Source organism: Triturus cristatus, chromosome 7, assembly GCF_964204655.1.
Source record: "Triturus cristatus chromosome 7, aTriCri1.1, whole genome shotgun sequence".
Lineage (NCBI taxonomy): Eukaryota > Metazoa > Chordata > Amphibia > Caudata > Salamandridae > Triturus > Triturus cristatus.
Window position 1 is genome coordinate 223,451,262 of NC_140590.1, and position 23,731 is coordinate 223,474,992.

Below are 23,731 nucleotides of genomic sequence, written 5' to 3' on the forward strand. Positions count from 1 at the left end.
TGAAGAGTTGGTGTCTGAGTTCCAGTATTTATCCATACTTGTGCTTTTGAAGTGCGGTCGGCCTGAACTTCTGACTTTGTTGCAGTCCAGTGTAGACAGATTTCCACAGTTGGCACGTTGAAGTGCACAGATACCCTGCCTTTCTGGCCTTGGTTCTAGACTTACTACCGGGCGTAAGCAGCCATTGGTGGAGGAACAGGACACAGCCTTTTCAGGTGTAAGTGGGGCTGGGTAGCTTCTCCCTCCCATCCTGCCAGTGATGGCCCATCCGGTCACGCCTAAGCTCCCCATTGTGTGTGGCTGTCTAGGAGGAATACACAAAGCCCAACTGCAAACCACACCTAGTCATTTGACACAGGAGTAAGCCCAAGGCACCAAATGTCTAAGGCAAGAAAATGCCATCTTTCTAAAAGTGGCATTTTCAGAGTTGCAATTTAAAATCGGACTTCACCATAAATTAGGATTTGAAATTGTGCACAAGCAAGATGTACAACATAGGGGTTATCAAAGAAGAAGGACGCGAGGACGAGGAAGGAGAGCGGCCATGGTGAGGAGGAGGCAGCCACGGCAGGTAAGTGGCTTTTTTTTACATTACAATTACTTTGGAAGGGCGGGGAGCGGAGCAGAGTTCCACAGAGTTTTTTTCCAACTCCGTGGAACTCTGCTTAGAGGCACTATGCCTGCTTCGCCCACCCGTACCTTAATCCATTCATCTCTGTACGAGTTCATGAAAGTATGAACCCATTTCTGAAGCCTTCATGGAGAACATCTCATCCTCGGGACATCAGCAATGGTGAAATCAACAACCTTGGCTTCGCAGCACTTACATCACTCATCAATCCCCTCCATCTTGTACAGTCATTTCAAAGGCCTTAAAACATGCAATCATCTCACCCATCCTAAAGAAAACCACAGAGGACCCACGGAGCATAGCTATTTGCTGACTCTCCTCAATTCAAAGATGTCTGAAACTGTTGATACCTGCCAACTGTCCTCCATCCTCTAGTCTAATACCCTGCTAAGAAATTTCCTATAAGGTTGCAGACCATGTAGAGCTAAGAAAAGACCCTTTATTCGGAAATAACTTCTCAACTTCTGAGACCAGACCCTTCCCTGTGCACTGGTTGTATTGGCTCATTCAGAGGTTTTTTCCATGATAAACTATAAGGTGCTTTTGGAAGGACTATCTGCTGTAGCTGGCATCAGTGGCACAGAGGTGGCCTGGGTCCATTTTTTGCCAGTAAAACCAAACTAATTAAGTTAAATTAGGTGTTTCCTTCACAGAACAGTTGACATTAAATTTGGCGCTCCTCAGGTTTCACCCTTATCCCAAACTCTTTCAGTGCTTACATGGACTCCTGGCAGAGAAGCCTACATCATAGGCTTGCACATGTATGTGGATGTTTCAAACTTCCATCTCACATTTGTAGACCATCCTGGACAATTATCCCATCTAATCTCACAGCCTCTCCTGAGAGGACTAATAGATGTGGAATAATTGGTACACCTAATGTGGAAAAAACTGCCATTTTGAACTTCTGCCCTGTCATTCTGAGCCCCTGCCCTCTGCCCAGGTTAACCACAGTAGACAGGACAGGGAACTAGGGATTGAACTTCAACTGGTCTCTCAACAATCCCTCAGATAAACACATTGCCCAAAACTACCACTACAAATGCCACCATGTACACCTGCAGAAATGGGGTCTGCAGGTGCTCGATTGCCCAAACACAGGACAGACAGTTCCTTTCATCACCTGTTTCAGAAATGTCATTATAATGTTGATCATCAACCCCTCATACATGTACCCGGACATCCAAAGCACTCTGATGTCACCAAATAGTGGTAAGCATCACATTACAAAAAACAACAAATAAAATATAGTAAGTGCATAAAATACAAAGAGAGGAGCAAGATAACCAGGTTAAATGATATACTTTTGTATGTGAAGCAAAGGCTATACTAGATTTTATTTTTAATTATTTCAAAACGTGATGAAGTATACCGCATCTGCCCATAGGCAAGTGGTCGAAACTTTGAAACTTCCAAAAAAAACATTATTTTCAAGTTGCTATGGTGTTGTGTATGTTGTGACTAACCTTTCAATAATCCATGATCTGCTTATCACCTGGAGGCCATGTGGTGAACTGGTCATGAAAAATGTGATCTAGACACACTGGGAATTAGCAATAGGAAATGTACCTGAGTCTAAGTAGAAGCATAAGCCTAAAATGACATATAGGAGCACCCTTAGGGCCCAGCCTCACAAGAACTCACCAAAGTTCAAAGAACCTTTTAGCTGACTTACTTGTGCTACTGGTTTGTACTATGATTGGGCCGCCAGTTAAAACTGGAGATTCATTGTTGCTCTGCGAGACTAAAGACCTGGGAGAGCACACCTGTGGAAAGAAACCAAGAGCAAAATTACATGTGGACACCAAACACCCAGGAGACAGATAAAGTCATCATGTACTCTGCAAAATAGATAATGAGAAATAGTGCCAAGGTGACATTCAAAAGACTACAAGCTGGAAAGCGTAGCTCCAACTATAATCTTAAAATGGAGTAAAAATTATATACAACCATACATAGCAGCATCTAAGACTTTACCGAACCCACAGAGTTCTGAAGATTATTACCATTGAAATCACTTATGTTCTCAGTGAGAAAGCAAACTGTATATGAGGGATCACTGAGAGAATATTAGAAACAAAAATATTGTGTGGACAGAATATTGGTTCAAATTTATCGAGGACTCAAATATCGAGAAGGTAATTACAGCTAGGTAAGTATAGAGTTACTATTCCTAACTCCACATCAATGTAACTTGAAGATATATATACATAGTCAAGGTATATATATATATATAGCATTATATATAGTAAAACTTTGCTTACCTATACAAACGTACCTTCACTATATTTTTGTCCTCGATATTCTGTGCAGGCAATCATAACGTGTAAAAAAATTATTTAAAGAAGTCCTTCACATTGGACGAAGCAAAAGAAAACAGACTTCGTTTTGTCGGATTACTTCTGCACCAGATTTGAGGAGCTGGGATTCTATTTGACTTGTACAGAGCAGGCAAGGGTGTTATTGTCTTTTTGATGGAAGGGATAGTAAAGATCAAGGATCCAGAATTATTATCATTACATAATTTACATTTTCCAAGCATTTATTACTCCAGAAATTCTACGGCAGATTTCTACCTCCACAACCTATGATGGACTACTTCATCATCGCATGCCATTCTGCTATCGGTACCCATTTTCAATCGCAGAAGTTCACAGACAGACAACTCCAAGACCAAATGTGTTCTGTGACCAATGATAAAGGTTTGTTCCTGAGTCCCTTGCACTGTCCATAGCTCTCTCGCTTGGCTAAATCAATAATTACACTGAATGAAGAAACATTCTGGCCCAAATACTGTTAGAAATGGGATTCCTGATCGATTGAGGTATGCACCCAAGCCATCCAAAAACCACAATTTTAGTCAGGGTAAGCTAGATACAGAGGGGCATATCTACAAGGCGGAGATAAAAAATTATTGCCGCTATATCAGCAAGTTCACGCTATTGCGTGAATCCTTGCCTTAGCACCTGTTTTCTGAATGCCCAGCTTTGCATCTCTAATGAGATGCAAAGTGGGCGTTCCTTCCCGAAATAACTGGAGAAATGTCACTAACCAACATTTCTCCAATTATCAAGGGAATCGCTAACAAGCATAGGGATAAGAAAAGTAGCGCTAACCATGGTTATCGCTACTTTCCTTACGCCTGCTTTTAAATTGACTTAGCCATGATATCCTATGGAAGGTGGATATCATGGCTAAGTCTGCCTTGCCCTATCAGCAAGCTATCGCCAAACGTTGTTCGATTATTGCTGGATTTCCAGCGGTAATCGCACAGTTGGCAGCTTGCGCGTTGAATCTTATCGCTTTGGAGATAAGCATTGCTGATAGCACGCTATCTCCGCGATAAAATTCAGCGTTGGCCGGCGATAATTATCCTCGTGCTAAGAGCGCTGAGCGATAATTATCGCCTGGCCTTGATGATATGCACCATAATAAGTTAACCTGTGGTCACCCTCTGGTAGCTTGGCACAGAGCGGTCAGGCTTATCTACAAAGGCAATTTGTAAAGTATTTGTGCAAGACAGACGCACAATAACAAAATAGAAATATAACACAAATGCTCCACATAGGTGTAGAAAATTAGATAGTTATCTGAGCGAAACAACAGAAATCCAATCAGTAGAAGCCGACATATGAATTCTTAAAGATTAAATGCAAGAATAGTCCTTAGAAGTCACTAGCGTTCAAAAGGATACTTGAGGTCATGAGGGACCGGTGAAAAATCCAATGTTCACACCAACCATGATCAGCAGCAGGCCAGCAACAGGACTCAGAGAGGTGTTACTGAAGAAATACAATGTATGGAGCTTTTGTCAATGTTGAGAGTCTACTGCATCATTGTCGAGCCACACAAAGGGGGGTTCCTCGTCGGCATCAAGCTCTTTGAAGTGAGCAATGCCTGGTTATCGAACCACACAGATCATCATCATTCAGCGGCACAGGTTGTGGGGCCGCCGCATCAGGCAGCCTCCTCATTGGTATCGATGTGGTGAACTTTCTCAACCAGTCAAGGCAATGTGGCGGTTTTGATTAATACAGCCGCATAACCCACCTCTGAGGCCCACAGCTTGGAAAGGGCGCCTCAAATAAAGATAGGAATGCAAAGTCCAGCAGCACCAGCAGAACTGTAGGAAGTATTTTGAGACTTCAGAAAACAGGAGACAAGCCAGCAAGTCGTTGGAGATCACTTGGAGGGAAGGCAGAGTCATTACAGCAGAGTCAGGGAGCGGGAGGCAGCAGGGCAACACGCAGAAAAACAGTCCTTCCAGAAAAGCAGTCCAGTTGAGTCCTTTAATCAGCACAGCAATTGTTCTGAGAGAGGTTCAGTTAGAGATCCAGAAGTGTCTGATTTATGGGCTCAGAGACCCAAAAGTGACTTTGATGTTGAGGGTTACTGCAAAGCAACTCACTGATGTGCACAAGGATTCCTTTCAACCCAGTCCTGTTTGCCAGGCTAACCCTGGGGAGTAAAGCAGTGCTTTGTGTGTGGACCGGACACTACCTATTGAAGTGTAACTGTCACCCCTCCCATTCCTTCCCTGTCCAGGAAGACCCATCAGAATGCAGATGAATGCAGATGAGTGCTCAGAATGCAGATGAACCTCACCTACCTGTTTTAAGGGCTGTCTAGATGGAATGCACAAAATGAAGCGGTCACCCTACCCAGATGTGTATTGGGGATAGGCTGAAAGGCACAAAGAGCAGTAAGTACAGAGATATATCCACTTTTTAAAAGTGGCATTTCTAAAACAGTAATGTTAAATCCATCTTCAGCAGTCAGGAGGATTAGGCATTACCAATCAAAACATATCAAACATGAAAACGCCACTCCTCTCTGATCAGGAATTATATCTTAAATGCATATTAAGGCATTACCAATGTAGGCCTGACAGTTGTGAAAATCAAAATAGGCTGTTTAACAATACCAGGACATGCAAAACATAAAGGTGCATGTCCTACCTTTTATTTACATAGCACTCTGCCCTTAGGGTTACCTAGTGCCTACCTTAGGGGTGACTTATATTTAATAAAAGGGGGTTTAAGTATTGGCAAGTAGTTTTGAAATGCAAAGTCAAAGTGGCAGTAAACTTGCACACACAGACACTGCAGCGGCAGGCTAGAGACAGGTTTGAACAGCTACTTGGATCGGTGGCACAATGCGTGCTGCAGGCCCACTAGTAGCAGTTGAAGTACATGCCATGGGTGTATGGTATACCATTTTATAAGGGACTTACCCGTACAACAAATATGCCAATCAGGCATACACCAATGCCATCATGTTTAGGGGCGAATCACATGCACTTTACCTCTGATCAGCAGTGGTAAAGTGCTGAGAGTCCAAAAAAAAGAAAAGAATCAGAAAAAATGAAAGGCAAAACGCAAAATGTTGGGGAAAAGACCACCCAAAGGATGACAGGTCTAACAGATGCATTTCCTGCATTACTTTATTTTTCGTCATTATCGCAAGATATTGATGATGTTTGTGCACCAAATGACTAACTTCTCAAGGTATTTGACCATCGTTGCCTTGTGTGAGTGAGGGGTACCGCCCATTTTTATGTAAAACCAAAAGAATACAAACACAACTTCTATAGGATTTACTTTTTTACAATGGAGAGGAAAGGACGTATAGGTGGTTTGAAGTAGTTGTTCTAACAATGGAGTAATCGAGCACTCCAGGTATTTTGTGGCTGTTTAATGTATTGTATGGAAGGCAATACTAGTGGTTGGCTCTTAAATCCCTCTCTCTCACCAACTTAAGATCAGACACAGAACCAAAATCATCAATATGGCATTTATATATTTTTTAGGCCTCATAATGGTTATTTACACTAGCAATAACACTAACAGGGCCTTGACTTGAGTATCAAATGACCATTATTAAAAACAAACCTTAAGCTCTTATTTTATTGCGTCTTTGCATTGAAATAGTTTTATCCTTTTCAAAGCAGACTGAAACAGATAAATATGTCTAGAAGAGCAAACATCCCCCATTCATCACAGACGGCCTGATTTAGAGTTCGGCGGACCGGGGTACTCCATCATAGACGTGACAGATATCTCATCTGCTGTATTCCAAGTCCATTATACACTAAGTTGTGTGTCAAAGGTTGCTTCTTCTTTCTGCCATTTGAGTAGATTTTCTATTTGAGTGGCAGCTTTCTCAACGTGAGTAGTAGCAACCTGCAGCGACCACCCGCTTTGAGAAATCTCGTCGACATGGTCTTGCACTCAATTTCCTCATGCAAGCTCCATGTGCAAGAAAAAACTTTGCCAAGGGGCAGTTGGTGAAGTTTTTCCAAAACTGCATGCTCCAAGAGGAGCGCGGAATGGGTAACTCTCTGCAAACTCCGCAGGAGGAGTGGCGTTTACTGCCCAATCCTAATGTTAAGCCCCTTCCACTTGTTTGGTCTATATCATGAAGGCCATAATTGCCTTTTTCCCTGTACCCCGTTTTCATGGCGAGGATAGTAGGAGCTCTCTAAGTAATGCGTCCTCTACCCACATCTGGCACAGGTAGGTGCTGCATACTCTCCCTGTGCTCACCACATCTCCCTAATCATTTACCCTGTCTGCAGGGTAGAAACAAGAGGGCCATTGCTGCCACCACCTGTAACTTCCTCTCTCAGCTACTGCCACCATCAGGGCGGTGGCAGGATTCTGACCGAATGTGAGACGACTGAGTTTGAGCCATCAGGAACTAACATGGTGGGGTTTTGGGTTACCAGGCACCCTGACCCAGACTTCTTTGAACTAGTAGAGGATGTGGAGCCAGTGGGAGCAGCCTGTACATTGGCTACCTCCACTTACTTCTACAGCCCCTCCCACACAGTGCATATGCTTGATGACACAAGCAGGCAACAGAACTAGTCAATGCAACATTCTGTGAAGTAAGGTCTGTGTAGTGTCTAGTAGTCTTAATATTCTATGTAAATTGTAAAACTGTGCTTACATGTGGAAACTTACCTTCATGATATTTTTGTCCTCATTATTCTTGACACAACATTTCATTCACACGTTATTTTTTTCTCTGATATGTTGTCTAAGCACCATTACTTTCTATATTTTCACTAGGCCTGGGCGGTAAATTCCGTTCCGCTCGCTGAATTTGCGGAATTTCGGTAATTTCGCGTTCCGCGGAGAACGCAAAATTGCCCAAAATTCTGCTTTCCGCGACTTCGCAAAATTTTTTCTTGTTCGCGTTCTCAAAATGCGTGTTCGCGAGATATTTCTCCCCGAGCACACAAACAGCAACTGTGAACAGGAAAGAAGCATCGCAAACAAGCAATTCCGCGTGGTCACGGAATTTCTGCATGTTCGCAGAGATTTTTTACCGTTTCGCGGAGATTTGCGTAATGCGATTACACAAATTCCGCCCACCCCTAATTTTCACAATATATTCCGTTTTAACATTGCAAGTTTACCAAACCTTCCCAATGAGATCAGAAAGTGGCATGGGGAGGAGGGCTGGGCTGGTGGTCCTCTTGAAAGAAGTCCCAAAGCTATCTTCTGTGTTGCTTTTGTTCCTACAGTAAATCTATTACATGAAATCACAATTATGTTCAATTAAGGTGAGCCAACAGGTTTATGGACATTTGAAACAAATGGTATATCGATATGATATTCACTGTGTAAGTTCTTTCTTTGATCTAATTAATATAGAAAGTGCATAAAGATTATTTTCCTCTTGTAAAAGCATATATTCCTCCTCCTTGCCACAGTTGGGTGCCCACTCCTCATCCCTGGAAAGGTGCCAGTTTGAGGACCATTTCACATGCCACTTTGACAATGGAGCCCTACACAGCATGACCGCAATATGTGAAGCAGTGTACCACCTTTGGCTTGTCGACGTCTCTTATTAAACTCCTCCGCGTTGGCAGAGCAGAGAACGTGGTCTCATGTTCAGTAATTGTCTATAAAGCTGTGCTTTATTTGTAAAAAAAAATAAGTGCCGGGGCCCAGGTCATGAGGCCACCTCAGCTTGCACAACCCATTGCCACTGCCAGCGCTACCAATGATAGCACATACACAAAGTACCAGCCATCACACTGTCAAAAGTGTGAGAATACAGACTTTTCAGTCCCTCAAAAGCTGTAAGAATGGCTTGGAAGGCAGGTAATTTTTTTTTTAATTTCTATTTGTTTAATAAACAACTCTTGTTATTCTCATCTCCATAGTACACAAACAGCGCCACCGTGTGGCAGCTGTCATAAGTGCCGGTGTTGACAATGAAGTTCTGGTGCCGAGCTCGGAAACCACCGCGTCAAATTAAGCACTGGTGTGCTTTCTGAGAGGGTACGCTTATATTTAAAAGTGCTGCACTTATAGAATGTAACCTTGTATGCGAAGGGTTGCTAGATTTGAAAACTGACACTCCTCTCTAATAATAAAGCCAGTATTGAAAGATTGGTGAGATCTGTAGACAGTGGTGAAGGGGTGGCTTACATGTAGTTCGTCTGAGAAATACCCTGTACACTAAGAATAACAGGTGTTCTGGAAAGTATGATCTGCCTGTAAAGTGCTGGGATGACTAAAAGGAGAAGGTCCATAAAATGTGGCTCCTACAGTGCTGGGCAATGCCAAATCTTTATTTAACCTGCACAAGTCTCGTTCTTATCTGAGAATAGTAGTTGTGTTATGTGTTACTTTTTGTGAATAATAATTTAGTCAAAGTGCAGATTGAACTGGAAAGGATGTACCATGCCTATCAAGCATGGCCAGGCCTTAATCAGCTTTAGGTCAGAAGGTGTCACGCAAGCTGTAGAGAACCCTGTCCCTGCAAGCTGCAGAGAGCCCTGTCGTGCAAGCTGCAGAGAGCCCTGTCCTGCAAGCTGCAGAAAGCCCTGTCCTGCAAGCTGCAGAGAGCCCTGTTGTGCCCACTGTAGAGAGCTCTGTTTTGCAAGCTGTAGAGAGCCCCGTCGTGCAAGCTGCAGAGAGCCCTGTCATGCAAGCTGCAGAGAGCCCTGTCGTGCCCACTGTAGAGAGCCCTGTCGTGCAAGCTGTAGAGAGCCCCATCGTGCAAGCTGTAGAGAGCCCTGTCGTGCCAGCTGTAGAGAGCCCTGTCGTGCAAGCTGCAGAGAGCCCTATCGTGCAAGCTGTAGAGAGCCCTGTCGTGCAAGCTGCAGAGAGCCCTGTCGTGCAAGCTGTAGAGAGCCCTGTCGTGCAAGCTGTAGTGAGCCCTGATGTGCAAGCTGTAGAGAGCCCTGTCGTGCAAGCTGTAGAGAGCCCTGTCATGCAAGCTGCAGCGAGCCCTCTCGTGCAAGCTGCAGAGAGCCCTCTCGTGCAAGCTGCAGAGAGCCCTGTCATGCAAGCTGCAGAGAGCCCTATCGTGCAAGCTGTAGAGAGCCCTGTCGTGCCAGCTGTAGAGAGCCCTGTCATGCAAGCTGCAGAGAGCCTATCGTGCAAGCTGCAGAGAGCCCTGTCGTGCAAGCTGTAGAGAGCCCTGTCGTGCAAGCTGTAGAGAGCCCTACTGTGCAAGCTGTAGAGAGTCATGTCGTGCAAGCTATAGAGAGCCCTGTCGTGCAAGCTGCAGAGAGCCCTGTCGTGCAAGCTGCAGAGAGCCCTGTCGTGCCAGCTAAAGAGAGCCCTGTCGTGCAAGCTGCAGAGAGTCCTGTCGTGCAAGCTGCAGAGAGCCCTATCGTGCAAGCTGTAGAGAGCCCTGTCGTGCCAGCTGTAGAGAGCCCTGTCGTGCAAGCTGTAGAGAGCCCTATTGTGCTGGGATGACTAAAAGGAGAAGGTCCATAAAATGTGGCTCCTACAGTGCTGGGCAATGCCTAATCTTTATTTAACCTGCACAAGTCTCGTTCTTATCTGAGAATAGTAGTTGTGTTATGTGTTACTTTTTGTGAATAATAATTTAGTCAAAGTGCAGATTGAACTGGAAAGGATGTACCATGCCTATCAAGCATGGCCAGGCCTTAATCAGCTTTAGGTCAGAAGGTGTCACGCAAGCTGTAGAGAACCCTGTCCCTGCAAGCTGCAGAGAGCCCTGTCGTGCAAGCTGCAGAGAGCCCTGTCGTGCAAGCTGCAGAAAGCCCTGTCCTGCAAGCTGCAGAGAGCCCTGTTGTGCCCACTGTAGAGAGCTCTGTTTTGCAAGCTGTAGAGAGCCCCGTCGTGCAAGCTGCAGAGAGCCCTGTCATGCAAGCTGCAGAGAGCCCTGTCGTGCCCACTGTAGAGAGCCCTGTCGTGCAAGCTGTAGAGAGCCCCATCGTGCAAGCTGTAGAGAGCCCTGTCGTGCCAGCTGTAGAGAGCCCTGTCGTGCAAGCTGTAGAGAGCCCTATCGTGCAAGCTGTAGAGAGCCCTGTCGTGCAAGCTGCAGAGAGCCCTATCGTGCAAGCTGTAGAGAGCCCTGTCGTGCAAGCTGCAAAGATCCCTGTTGTGCAAGCTGCAGAGAGCCCTGTTGTGCAAGCTGTAGAGAGCCCTGTCGTGCCAGCTGTAGAGAGCCCTGTCGTGTATAACGTGCATTTCAAGTAAGTTCAGACGACACTGTAAAATGACACACTTGTCCGGAGGGTCATTTAGACCGGTGAAAAATAACTAAAATGGGTGGAAATAGTATTTATGCATATTTTAGCACTTGCTCTCATTAGGAGCTGAGTTCAAGTTGTACCTGCCTCGGTTTTTGCACAGTCACCACCGACTTCTACATAGTGGTAATTGCGCAAGAAAAGCACTGTTGCCTGATTCACAAAGATAAACTTACACTTTTGAGTAAGTTTACTCAATTTCATAGTAAGATAAAACAGGCTAATCTTTTTATGTTCGGAGTTCTCCACACAAACTGCAGAGTCTCTGAGACAGAAACCGTATGAACTTCTAGCTTGTGTATACAAAACAAAAACGCAAACTGCACCAAAGCTTAAGTTTATCTTTGTGAATCCAGCCCTGTGCAAGCGTTAAAGGAAAGGGCAAAGCGGGTGCAAACACAGGGTTTGTATCCTTAGCACCAAACTCATAATCTGGTGAAAAAACACAATCACCTGGGAATTATGCTATCTACACTGGGGTGATTTGTTTCCTGAAAGTACCTAGCGGGTTGAAAGTGCCCATTACCCCCAGGTCCCTTATATCCTCATCCCATTCATTACAATGTGGAGAAAACCATCTCCCGACAGAAACAAGCATTGGCATAGCCAATAGGTCTCGCCTTTGGGACCTTATAAGTGTTTGGCCATGCAACAGTTGATGTGGTTGCACCAAGGATATTGTGTTGCATAACTAAACACATATAAGGTCCCAAAGGCGAGACCTTTTGGCTATGCCAATGCTTGTTTCTTTTATGGTGTAGTGCTGTCACACAATTTGAGATCAGTAGATTAACATGTGTTAATAGAAACCTGTTTTATGTTGCTGCAAAACATTTAACATAGGCGGTAGGTGTTCATTATATTCACTATGCAAATGGAGAGTTATAGTAGATATGCACCAACTTTGTTGGTAAAGTCCAATACCAAGACATGGATCAAGGCAGATCAAACATACCAGGGTCTCCTATGAGAGTATTGTTTGATCATTTTGGGATGTAGCCAGATGACATTATATAATTATATGTTTTATGCTGCAGCTTTGTCAATTATTGTTACCCACTCTTTCAGTTAATTTTTCACATTATGTCTCCATCGTCAGTTATTCCCTTAAAAAATGTAAGCAAAAGCAGCATTTCCTACAAATCACAGGTGCTGTTTAAGTCACATTGTATGCTGTTTGAGCAACACACAGCCTCTGACAGGAAACGGTAACGTTTACCAAATCAATGCTTGTTGAAATAAAAGTCAAAAGCATGTTTAAAAAGTGTTTCATAACAGGCACAACGAACCAGCTACTAACACTGTTAAAATATACATCTTTCTTTAAACAAATTGGGTCTTAATCATAAAGGTATTTTAGAGTACGGAAAGCAGTATGCATGCAGTACTCTAAACTACACTTGAATATATTTGTAAATTGGCCCCAAAACATCTAAAATGGGACTATTCATAGAATGTTCACATACAGTTAGTACAATGAGAAAGGACAGAGCCCTATTTGAAATGTTACTAATAGAGAGTTGGACATTTTGGGGCTGATTCAGAAAGATAGCTAAGGGTAAGTAAAGGAGCACGTCTATAATCCTACCTCCTGTAATCATAATGTTTTTGTGAATTGCCAGGTTATTAAGTTTGTAGATTTATATAGAGTGGCTTATCACCCGTGAGGGTACCCAGGTGCTTTCCTTGGGCACGGGCAGTTTAAGTGATTTACCCAGAATGACTGGATGTTGGGCCGATGCGGAGACTTGAACGCAGGTCTCCGGCTCCCGAGTTGGCAGCTCTGGCCGCTGTGCTACATCCTCCTCCAGTACAATGTGGCGCTCAATAAAGCAAATATGCATTGTGCAAAAGTAGCCCTTTCTCCTTGTCATCCATCACTCCAAAATCTAAGCAAAATATAGAATTTCTGCGATCTTCCTTCTCTACTTTCTCTGGATGGCACATACTTGGTATAAATGCACGTGTAGCCAAAGGGACAACTGCCGGTCATATGGCCACAAACTGAATGACCCCCTTTAATTTTTAGAAAAACACAATGGATGAGTACCCCAGAACATGAACACTAAGATGAGGTTGAAGAAAAATGAGGGGGGGAAAAACAGTTTTTATCCAAAACTATTATTGAAATGAAATGTCCCTTATAGTGTCCGAAAATGCATGTAAAACCTTCCGAAAGTCTCAGTGCCACAAACATGTAACTTTGATGGGCTCATTATCTTGTCAATTCTAAACGTTGCACGTGGGGAAACAAATGATTCTGCAGTTAATTAATGAGCTTTCTTGATTATTTACACATGTCTGAGGTAAAATAAAATTGACTTAATTTGTTATGCTTTCATGGCGCTAATTTGGATAGTGTTATGGCACAAGGACTATGCATAAGCTTGCTCAAACAATCAGGTCTTAAGCGCCTATCTGAACCCCAGCAGGTTGTCGCGCATCCTGATTGCTAGAGGTAAAGAGTTCCAAAATGTAGGGGCGAGGTAGGAAAACCTACACCCTCCCTGGCGTTTGAGCTTAATGGCAGCAGTTGAAGATGAGCAGATCGTAAGTTATGAAGTGGGGCGTGCTTTACAATAGTACAACTAGTGAATTTAGGGCTCCTGCCATGCAGTGCTTTAAAGATCAAGTATCCTGTCTTAAAACCTGCACGTTGGGCAATTGGTAGCCAGTGAAGTTTGGATAGCCATGGTCTGGCAGATTGCCATTTAGGATGTTTGTAAATTAATCTCGCAGCCTGATTCTGTACTAATTGAAGGCGTTTGGGTAGAAACAGGGGCAGGCCAAGATAAATAGAGTTTGAAAAGTCAAGACGCGAGAGAACCAGGGCTATCACAACTTGTATGAGTGCTGAGTGGGACAGCAAATGGGCGATTTTCCGGATTTTACGCAATTGGAGAAAACAGGCAGAGACCACTGCCCCCACTTGTCCTTTAAGTGAAAGATCTGCATTTATGGTGACCCTCAAATTTTTAACAGAGGAAGAGGGAATGGGGGGGAACCTAATTCTATCGGCCAGTAATGTGGGCCCCAAAAGATCTCGCTCTTCCCAGGCAATACTAGTTCCATCTTGAGTTTGAGATGGTTGAGGTTCATCCAACGCTGAATGTGAAGCATGGTAGCTTGAAATTCAAGAGCAGAGTCAGGAAAATCCAAGGAGAAGACAAGCTGAAGATCGTCGGCATAATTAAAGGTAGTTATCTTTCTATTTTTTAATGAATGGATCAGGGGCATGAGATAGAGATTAAATAAAAGTGGGGATAGGGACGAGCCCTGAGGCACCCCTCATGTGGTAGCAAGCTTAGAGGTGGTAAAAGAGCCAAGTCAGACTGCTTGTGTCCTGCCTCCGAAAAAGGACTTAATCCAGTTGTATGCGGGGCCCTGTATGCCGGCCTGCTCGACGCGGTCCATCAAGATTTTATGATCGAATGTGTCGAACGCAGCCGACAGATCCAGGAGCGCCAAGGCCTGGGGGATGCCGTTGTCTGAATTAACTCTCAGAGTGTCCGATACTGCATGGATCACAGACTCAGTTGAATGAGCGGGCCGAAAGCCAGCTTGGTGTGGCTCTAGGTGATCTGTTTGTTCAATAAAATTAGAAAGGCACCTGGCCACGTGGGCCTCTAGGATCTTGGCCAAGAAGGGGAGGAGAGAAATAGGACGATAGTTAGAAGGATTCAGAGGGTCAGCCCCTGGTTTTTTCAATGAAGGGACCACAATTACGTTCTTGAAGGCTCTGGGAACCTTGCCCTGCACAAGAGACTCGTTCAGAAAGGGAAGCACATTATGAGGTAGGGCAGAAAAGACAGCCCTCAGAACCTGAGGAGGACAGCAGTCATTAGGGGACCCGGATTTTACACGGGTCATTAAATCAGATAATATCTAAGGACATATGACTGGAAAATGAGCCAAGGTGGCAGAATTAGTTGGCATATTGTCCAAGTGTTCCATACTGACACTGGTGGGAATGCTAGCTTTGATAGTGGAAATTTTGTCCAGGAAGAAATTGTTCAAGGAGTTGCATAGCTCTTGAGTAGGCGTCTGACTGGGGAGTATTCTCTCAGCATTGCAGAGGTCATTACCTATCAAGAAGATTTCTTTCGGCTTATTATGAGCATTTAATATTCTGGCTGAGAAATAGGCCGCTTTGGTTTCCAGTATGGCTTTTTTATACTCTTTACGGGCTAGCACAAACTGCAGTTTATCTTCAATGGAGTATCTTAACCTCCATTTTCTCTCTTTTTGACGGAGCTGAAGTTTTTGTCTTTTTAGCTCAGTGGTGAACCATTTGTGTGCATCTGAATGGTGAGTACAGAAAAATTTAGTGAGTGGAGCATGGACATTGGAAGCCAGCAATAGCCAGTCCGATATGTTCACTTCCATAGAGTTAACATCAGGGTTGAAAATAGGTGCTGAGCTGGCCAAGGTTTTAACGAATTCTAATTTATCAAGTGTCCTCCACTTTCTTGTCACGTCTCCCACTGCCATGGGGGTTTTGATTTTAGAGTTTATGGTGGCAATGAATTTTATTAAAAGGTGATCTGACCAGATACATGGAGAGATTGTGGGCACTGACAATATGAAACTTGAAGACCAGATTTGGTCCAGAATATGTCCCTTTACATGAGTGGGGGAGGATAAGTGCTGGACCAGATTCAGATTAGAGAGCAGCTTAAAAAGTTCTGCGGCGTGTGGCCCGCCTCGGGCATCGTGAAGCCAATAATTCAAGTCTCCTATAAGTAGAACATTAGTATAGTTTGTGACAAGATTGGCCATTTGTTCGCTCAAGGAGATGAGGAAAGTAGGCATGGCCTGAGGGGGACGATAAATGAGCACGAAGATAAGAGGTCCACTGTTAGTGTCAAATTTAATAACAATGTTCTCTACCTCTGGAAGATCAAGGGAAATAATGGTGGTAAACTTATAGTTTTTATGTATAATAGCGGCTACACTGCCACCAATCTTTCCTGAGGGCTGATTTACAGACAAGTTGTAATAGTCCAAGGGGAGTGCTGCTAAGATGTCCGGAGTAGAGTCCTGGGTTAACCAGGTTTCAGTGACCAGAAGGATATCTGGTTTTTCTGACGTCAGAAACAGGAAAATATCTAGCTGGCGTTTAACCAGGGAACAGGTGTTAAGATAGAGGATATGCAGAGCGGTGTGTTTAACTGTGGTGAGTCCAGGGATGGAGGGACTAGGGGGAAGGAGGGCGAAATGACGACTCTGATTTTGGAAAATACAATTTTTCATAATGCGATTGTGAGCAACAGGATCAAGGGGGAAATAGGGATGAGCTAGCAGTCTAAGTGCTTTGGAGGAATATTTAATAATTTGGCTATAGTTCGTGGCCCCTGGGCCCGTCTGGGTGCGGACGGGCACAGATGGACTTGCCTTTGGCTATATCATATTGATGTAGCCAATGGTAAATCTATCAGGCAACAACCTTATCAACAGCTACTGTCTCTGAATTCTAATAACGTCGACAGCAGTTAATATGAGCACCGCAGAATAAACAGACACAGGCTTGCAGAGAACGGTAGACCCGATGAAATTAATCGATTCATGAAAATTAAAGGCTGTCCACGCAATAAACAGCACTCGGCTGCCAGCTGAAGGCCCATACATCAAAACATCTTCAACCACGACAGCAAGTGCACAGCTGACCGGATAATTAAAACAGTAGGTGGGGGTGTCTAAGCTGTGGTCTGATTACAAAATACGGCAAAGAGTCAGGGCACTGGTCGAGCACAGAAGGATCTTATCACGGACAAGTGGCGGGGTGCCTCTCGCGTCAGGTATAACAGGAGGAGAGGCACAGATAACACGAGGAGAAGGCGCACAGAATTTTCAAAGAGATTTCAAGAGAGAAGCACGCAAGGCTTAATGAGCCTTGACAGAAACCGACATGGCCGCTGCACGCGTGCACGCGTGCAAGTTTGAGGTAGCACTTTCAAAAAGCCACTCACTAAATTTCTCGAAGACAGCGCATGCGCTGGCTCAGCGAGAACTAAAAAGGATCAGAAGAATGCTGGGACACTAACTCCGCCCCTCCCACCGGGAGTACATAAGGGGTACATACCCAGCATTCCGCCTGTTCTTTTTTCTGTCTGTCGACAGAAACGTCTTGGATGCTGGTGCTGCTCCTGCTGGGCTGGGGTGGCGTGCACTTCTTCTCTCCTCCCCCCGCCCGGCTGCCTGGCTTCGCCGGCGGGGGAGGTTTGTGTTGGTCTGCCTCCCAGGCTGCCAGGCTTGCTGGAAGGCAGGGCTGTTCCTGGCTGGAATTCCTAGTTATCGGCCCTTTGCAGCTAGTGCGCCACCTCCCGGTTGCTTTCGGTTCGCTGAGTGCGTCTTTTCTGTGGCCTGGCCAGATGGAAGATGCGGTGCGCTTGATGTCACGTAGATTTCCGAAGCTGGATGTTGGAGTGGGGGCCTTGTTCCTGTTGGTGTTCCAGCCCCCACTCCAGGTAAGTCCTGCGTAGCAGTGTTTTGTTCTCTCGCACTGCTTGTTCCGAGTTGCATGACAGATCTCTTTCTTAATCATGATGCCTGCCTAGCTGTCTGCCTCAATTCAAGATTAGCATTGCAGGAGTCTGGAGATGCCGGGGATTGAACCCGAGGCCTCATACATGCAAAGCATGTGCACTACATGCTTTTGGCTACTGCGGCCGACTTTGATGCTGGGTTTCGGGTTCGTGTCTGGCGGTGGGCTCTGGGTATTAAGCTTGGTCTCCCTGTGTCTCGTGATGTGGGGCATGTCTGTCTGTTCGGCATTGGGTCGTTGACAGTTTTCACTCCTATTCCCTTTCTGGAAGTTGATATGATGTCACCCTTACTGTGAGGGGCTGAGTCACATATACTGCACGATGTTCTTGTTGGTAAGAGACTGCAACATGGCTGGTCTGTATGCTGCCTCCTGTGCGGCTTGAGTGGCACAGTGTTTCCGACGGCTCCGTTTGATGTTGTGCTTCATGGTGCTGCTGGATTTGGGGCCTGGAGTCCCATGTTTGTTATTCCGGACAGTCCACTTGCTTCGGGATCGTGTGATTCTGGATACATCACTTAATCTCCCATGTTTATGACATGCATTTGCTGTGTAGTGTGCAATGTATTTGTGTGATCCCTGATGTATGTGCATTCTCTTGTAGCGCACTTGGATGCGGCCTGGCGACCTGCACTCATGCCTTTGCACCATGGCCCAGGGTTGACCGATTTTGTTTTGCTGATCGTCGCTCGGTCTCCCAGGAGGCGTGCTGCTCTCCGTTACTTTCTGTGTTGCATGTTTTGCTTCTCCTGCATTTTTGGTGTCGGGGAGTCCGTCGATGATGCCGTGGACTGGCAGTGTCTTTTGCATCCTGTTCCTTGGGCTGCTGCCTTTTACTCCCGTTTGGCAGGCTCATCCGGACAGGGCTGGGGCATGTTGTTGGGCTCTACTCTGGTCCTGTGTTCTACCACCGTAGTGCCAATGGCACAGGCAGTGTTGCAGTTATGTTTCATGTGATAGGTGAATTTACACTGCATTCTTCTCCTTGTACATCGGGACTGTGCTCTTTCTTTTCGGCTCTGGTGTTGCCTTCGTGGCTGCCTTGGGCTGTCTGTTGGGGTGGGGGCCTTGTTCCTGGTGGTGTCCCGGCCTCCTCTCCGGGTTTGCGGGGACTGTGACCTTCTGTATTCCGGTGGGTGCTCTGCTTTTTCCCTGTTACTGGTTTGCAGGGGAGGGGGGGGTGCTTGATTGGGGTCCTTTTCTTTGGGGATTTCTTGACCCTGGCCTGGACTTGGTTTTCCCTGTGCCTCTGTGGGTCTCTGCCTGTTGCTTATCCTGGAGGATAGGCCTGCGGCTACAGTGCCAGGTTGTTGTCTCTGTCATCCTGCTGCTGTTCTGCCTCTCGTGGTCTCTTTCAATGTTGCCTTTGCCTGCGCTTCTGTGTGGTTCTTCCTGATGCGCTTGTTTGTGCTGCATTTTGCCCTGGTTGTCTGCTAGCCCTGACATTCGGGCTTGGTGCTGGAGCTCCTTGGCTGTGTCCTGGGACTGGTTGTTGTGGTCCTGGACTCCGGGGTTTTTTGCCTATGGCCTTTCCTCCCTGGGGATGGCTTCTCTCCTGGGTGGGGTCACCTGCTTGGGTTTCCTCTTTTTCTGCTTCCCTGGGCTGCTGATTCTTGGCGGGTGCTGTGGTGCTGGTCTGGCCTACTTTCGGGGTCTGTCTCCCTTGCCGGTGTGCTTAGGGATGTCCTGGTTGGTCCTCTCTGATGCTCGCTGCTGCATGGTGTTCTGGGCACCTCATCTGCTCTGGTGCCTCTGTGGATTTTGGCTTCCCCTGGGGTGTCTTGTATTGGCCTCTTGGCTGTTGGCTGTGCTTCTTCCTTTGGCCTTTCCTCCCTGCTTCTTCTGGTCTTGTCTGGTATCAGTGGGGCTGCTGGGTGGTTGATGTTTGATGCCTGGATGGATTCCCTGGGTACTGTTAGCCTCCGCTGGGTCTCTTCTGACCTGCGGTGTTCTTCTCCGGCTTGGTTCGCTGAGGAGGGGGGTGTTGTCCCTGCCCTTTCTGGTGGTTCTTTTTGCTGGAGTTGTGCCTCAGCTTTTCCCTGTTCTCATGTTGTTCTGGGGGCCGTGTTTCGGTCACTCCTGGCCTGCAGGCTTGCGATTGCTTTTGCTTGACCTTCGGCGGTACCTACTTGTAGTTGACTGTTGCCTTCGGCCTTCCTCCCTGTTGGCTCCTGTTCTTGGCTGTCTTCTGGTTTCTGTTTGGTACGAACTTCTCGGGGTTGCCTGGTCGCGCTCTTGCTGCGGTCCTGGATTGCCTGATGGGGCTGTGTTGGAGGTTCATTGGGTGGCCTGGCACTTCTTTGCTGGTGTCTTTTCTGCCTGTGGGGTGGCTGGTCCCTCTGCTATCGGGTTCCGGTCCTTGCAGGTGTGGTGTGTTCCTGACATTGTGGCCTCTTGGTTCTGGCTGTGCCTGTTTGGGTCTGTCACCCACTCCTATATTCCCTGCTTGCCTCCTCTTGGGTTTCCTTTGGGCGACGCCGGGTCTGTTTGCTCTCTGTCCTGTGCTCTGCTGGGGCTTCCCTTCTTTTGCCTTCCCCCAGTTTTGGGTTGGGCTTTCGAGTCCTTCTGGTCGTGCGGGTTGCTTGGCTTCGGCTTTGGCTTCCCGGCTGTGTCCTCAGTTGACGTTTTGTTCCCTGGGGGTTCCTCCCCTGCGCGTGCCCTGCCTTGGGTCGTGATGGCCTGTGGGGTTTGGTTTGCTTGTGCGCTCCGCCTGCCTTCTGTTGCTTCTGTGGTCGGGTTGTTTTTATGTTTCCTCTCCCCTGGTGGGTTGGGGTTGCATGCTGTGATGTTTGGGCCTTTCCCGCTCCCTCGGGACCTCTAGGGGTTGTTGGCCCTCGGTCTTGCTGGTCTCTGTGTTTTTGCCCCTGCCTTCTGCTTGGGCTGTTTGGGGTCGTCTCTGCCTGGCCTGTCTCTGGTTGGGCTTGTCTGTTGTTGGTGTTGGCTCCCTTAGGGTCCCCTTGCTATGGTCTTGGGTTCTCTGTGTCGTTTGACCATCCGGTTGCACTCCTTCACTGATGTTCGGGGTGTGCCTTCTTCGGGCTGTGGCTTCCTGCTCCGGTTTCCGCCAGTTTGAGGTTGGGGATTTTTGATGGAGCTGTGTTCTGGGGTTCATGTGGTTCTTCCTGTTACCTTTTCCTCTTTGTTTTTCCAGGTCTCTTTGTCCTGGTTGGTTGCCGTTGTCGGTTCTTGCTGCTCTGGCTTCCTGGAGGTGCTGGTTCCCTTGGTACCTTGTTTCCTGGTCTCTCGGGGCCTGGTGGGTTGGCTTCCGGGGTTTGTTCTTCCTTCCCTCGTGCCTTGGTTTTCCCTCTTTCCCTGTCCGTGGGCTCTGTCTCGCCTTACGGGCCGGGTGCTGGTGGACTGCCGGCTGCTGCTGGCCCTTTTCTCATGGGGGTTACAACAAACAAATGATGGACGGAATGCTGACAATGCAGACATTCTCCCCCAGTCAAGAGATCTGGGTTAAATCCATCGTTCTTTTGCCCACTACGCCACCCCAGTTCAGACATGGCCATATGCAAATCAGTCTTGACCCTGTGCCTCATGGGAACAGTCCAGCCCGAACTGCCAAGCCATGTCTTCCCTGGACCGGAATCAAGCATCCTAGGACCGGTTTCTGGCTATCAGCCGTCATCAGCCAGGATAGCTTGACTCCAGTGGCGTAGTGAGCACGGGTCCCACGTCTGGGAATACCCATCCCACTTAGGGAGAAAAGCGTTACAACAAACAAATGATGGACGGAATGCTGACAATGCAGACATTCTCCCCCAGTCAAGAGATCTGGGTTAAATCCATCGTTCTTTTGCCCACTACGCCACCCCAGTTCAGACATGGCCATATGCAAATCAGTCTTTACCCTGTGCCTCATGGGAACAGTCCAGCCCGAACTGCCGAGCCATGTCTTCCCTGGACCGGAATCAAGCATCCTAGGACCGGTTTCTGGCTATCAGCCGTCACCAGCCAGGATAGCTTGACTCCAGTGGCGTAGTGAGCACCGGTCCCACGTCTGGGAATACCCATCCCACTTAGGGCGAAAAGCGTTACAACAAACAAATGATGGACGGAATGCTGACAATGCAGACATTCTCCCCCAGTCAAGAGATCTGGGTTAAATCCATCGTTCTTTTGCCCACTACGCCACCCCAGTTCAGACATGGCCATATGCAAATCAGTCTTGACCCTGTGCCTCATGGGAACAGTCCAGCCCGAACTGCCAAACCATGTCTTCCCTGGACCGGAATCAAGCATCCTAGGACCGGTTTCTGGCTATCAGCCGTCATCAGCCAGGATAGCTTGACTCCAGTGGCGTAGTGAGCACGGGTCCCACGTCTGGGAATACCCATCCCACTTAGGGCGAAAAGCGTTACAACAAACAAATGATGGACGGAATGCTGACAATGCAGACATTCTCCCCCAGTCAAGAAATCAGGGTTAAATCCATCGTTCTTTTGCCCACTACGCCACCCCAGTTCAGACATGGCCATATGCAAATCAGTCTTGACCCTGTGCCTCATGGGAACAGTCCAGCCCGAACTGCCAAGCCATGTCTTCCCTGGACCGGAATCAAGCATCCTAGGACCGGTTTCTGGCTATCAGCCGTCATCAGCCAGGATAGCTTGACTCCAGTGGCGTAGTGAGCACGGGTCCCACGTCTGGGAATACCCATCCCACTTAGGGCGAAAAGCGTTACAACAAACAAATGATGGACGGAATGCTGACAATGCAGACAGGGTATGCTCAGACGTGAGTCCCTTGCTCACTTTGCCACTGGATTCAAGCAAGCCTGGCTGAAGACGGCTGAAATGCCAGAAACCGGTCCTAGGAAGCTTGTTTCCTGTCCAGGGAAGGCATGGCTTGGCAGTTCGGGCTGGACTGTTCCCATGAGGCACAGGGTCAGACTGATTTGCATATGGCCATGTCTGAACTGGGGTGGCAGAGTGGGCTAAAGAACGGTGATGGATCAAACCCAGATCTGTTGACTGGGTGTGAGTGTTTGATTGGTTCTGATGCTCCGTCCATCACCACCCCCTTTTGTACCGCTTTGTTCGCCATAAGTTGGCAGTGTATGCTCAGACGTGAGTCCCTTGCTCACTTTGCCACTGGATTCAAGCAAGCCTGGCTGAAGACGGCTGAAATGCCAGAAACCGGTCCTAGGAAGCTTGTTTCCGGTCCAGGGAAGGCATGGCGTGGCAGTTCGGGCTGGACTGTTCCCATGAGGCACAGGGTCAGACTGATTTGCATATGGCCATGTCTGAACTGGGGTGGCAGAGTGGGCTAAAGAACGGTGATGGATCAAACCCAGATCTGTTGACTGGGTGTGAGTGTTTGATTGGTTCTGATGCTCCGTCCATCACCACCCCCTTTTGTACCGCTTTGTTCGCCATAAGTTGGCAGGGTATGCTCAGACGTGAGTCCCTTGCTCACTTTGCCACTGGATTCAAGCAAGCCTGGCTGAAGACGGCTGAAATGCCAGAAACCGGTCCTAGGAAGCTTGTTTCCGGTCCAGGGAAGGCATGGCTTGGCAGTTCGGGCTGGACTGTTCCCATGAGGCACAGGGTCAGACTGATTTGCATATGGCCATGTCTGAACTGGGGTGGCAGAGTGGGCTAAAGAACGGTGATGGATCAAACCCAGATCTGTTGACTGGGTGTGAGTGTTTGATTGGTTCTGATGTTCCGTCCATAACCACCCCCTTTTGTACCGCTTTGTTCGCCATAAGTTGGCAGGGTATGCTCAGACGTGAGTCCCTTGCTCACTTTGCCACTGGATTCAAGCAAGCCTGGCTGAAGACGGCTGAAATGCCAGAAACCGGTCCTAGGAAGCTTGTTTCCGGTCCAGGGAAGGCATGGCTTGGCAGTTCGGGCTGGACTGTTCCCATGAGGCACAGGGTCAGACTGATTTGCATATGGCCATGTCTGAACTGGGGTGGCAGAGTGGGCTAAAGAACGGTGATGGATCAAACCCAGATCTGTTGACTGGGTGTGAGTGTTTGATTGGTTCTGATGCTCCGTCCATCACCACCCCCTTTTGTACC

General features: G+C 47.1%; 1 protein-coding gene and 1 long non-coding RNA gene across 2 annotated transcripts in view; one reads left to right on the forward strand and one right to left on the reverse strand.

The window, feature by feature from the left end:
* Positions 1-23,731, reverse strand: part of LOC146809268 (uncharacterized) — a 186,347-nt gene that overhangs the window by 94,184 nt on the left and 68,432 nt on the right. Inside the window, exon 7 of the mRNA XM_085616086.1 lies at positions 2,307-2,397. Coding sequence (XP_085472212.1) covers positions 2,307-2,397 — 91 coding nt within the window. The remainder of the gene's footprint in view (positions 1-2,306; positions 2,398-23,731) is intronic.
* Positions 1-23,731, forward strand: part of LOC146809269 (uncharacterized) — a 253,678-nt gene that overhangs the window by 26,225 nt on the left and 203,722 nt on the right. The gene's annotated exons all lie outside the window — the stretch shown is intronic.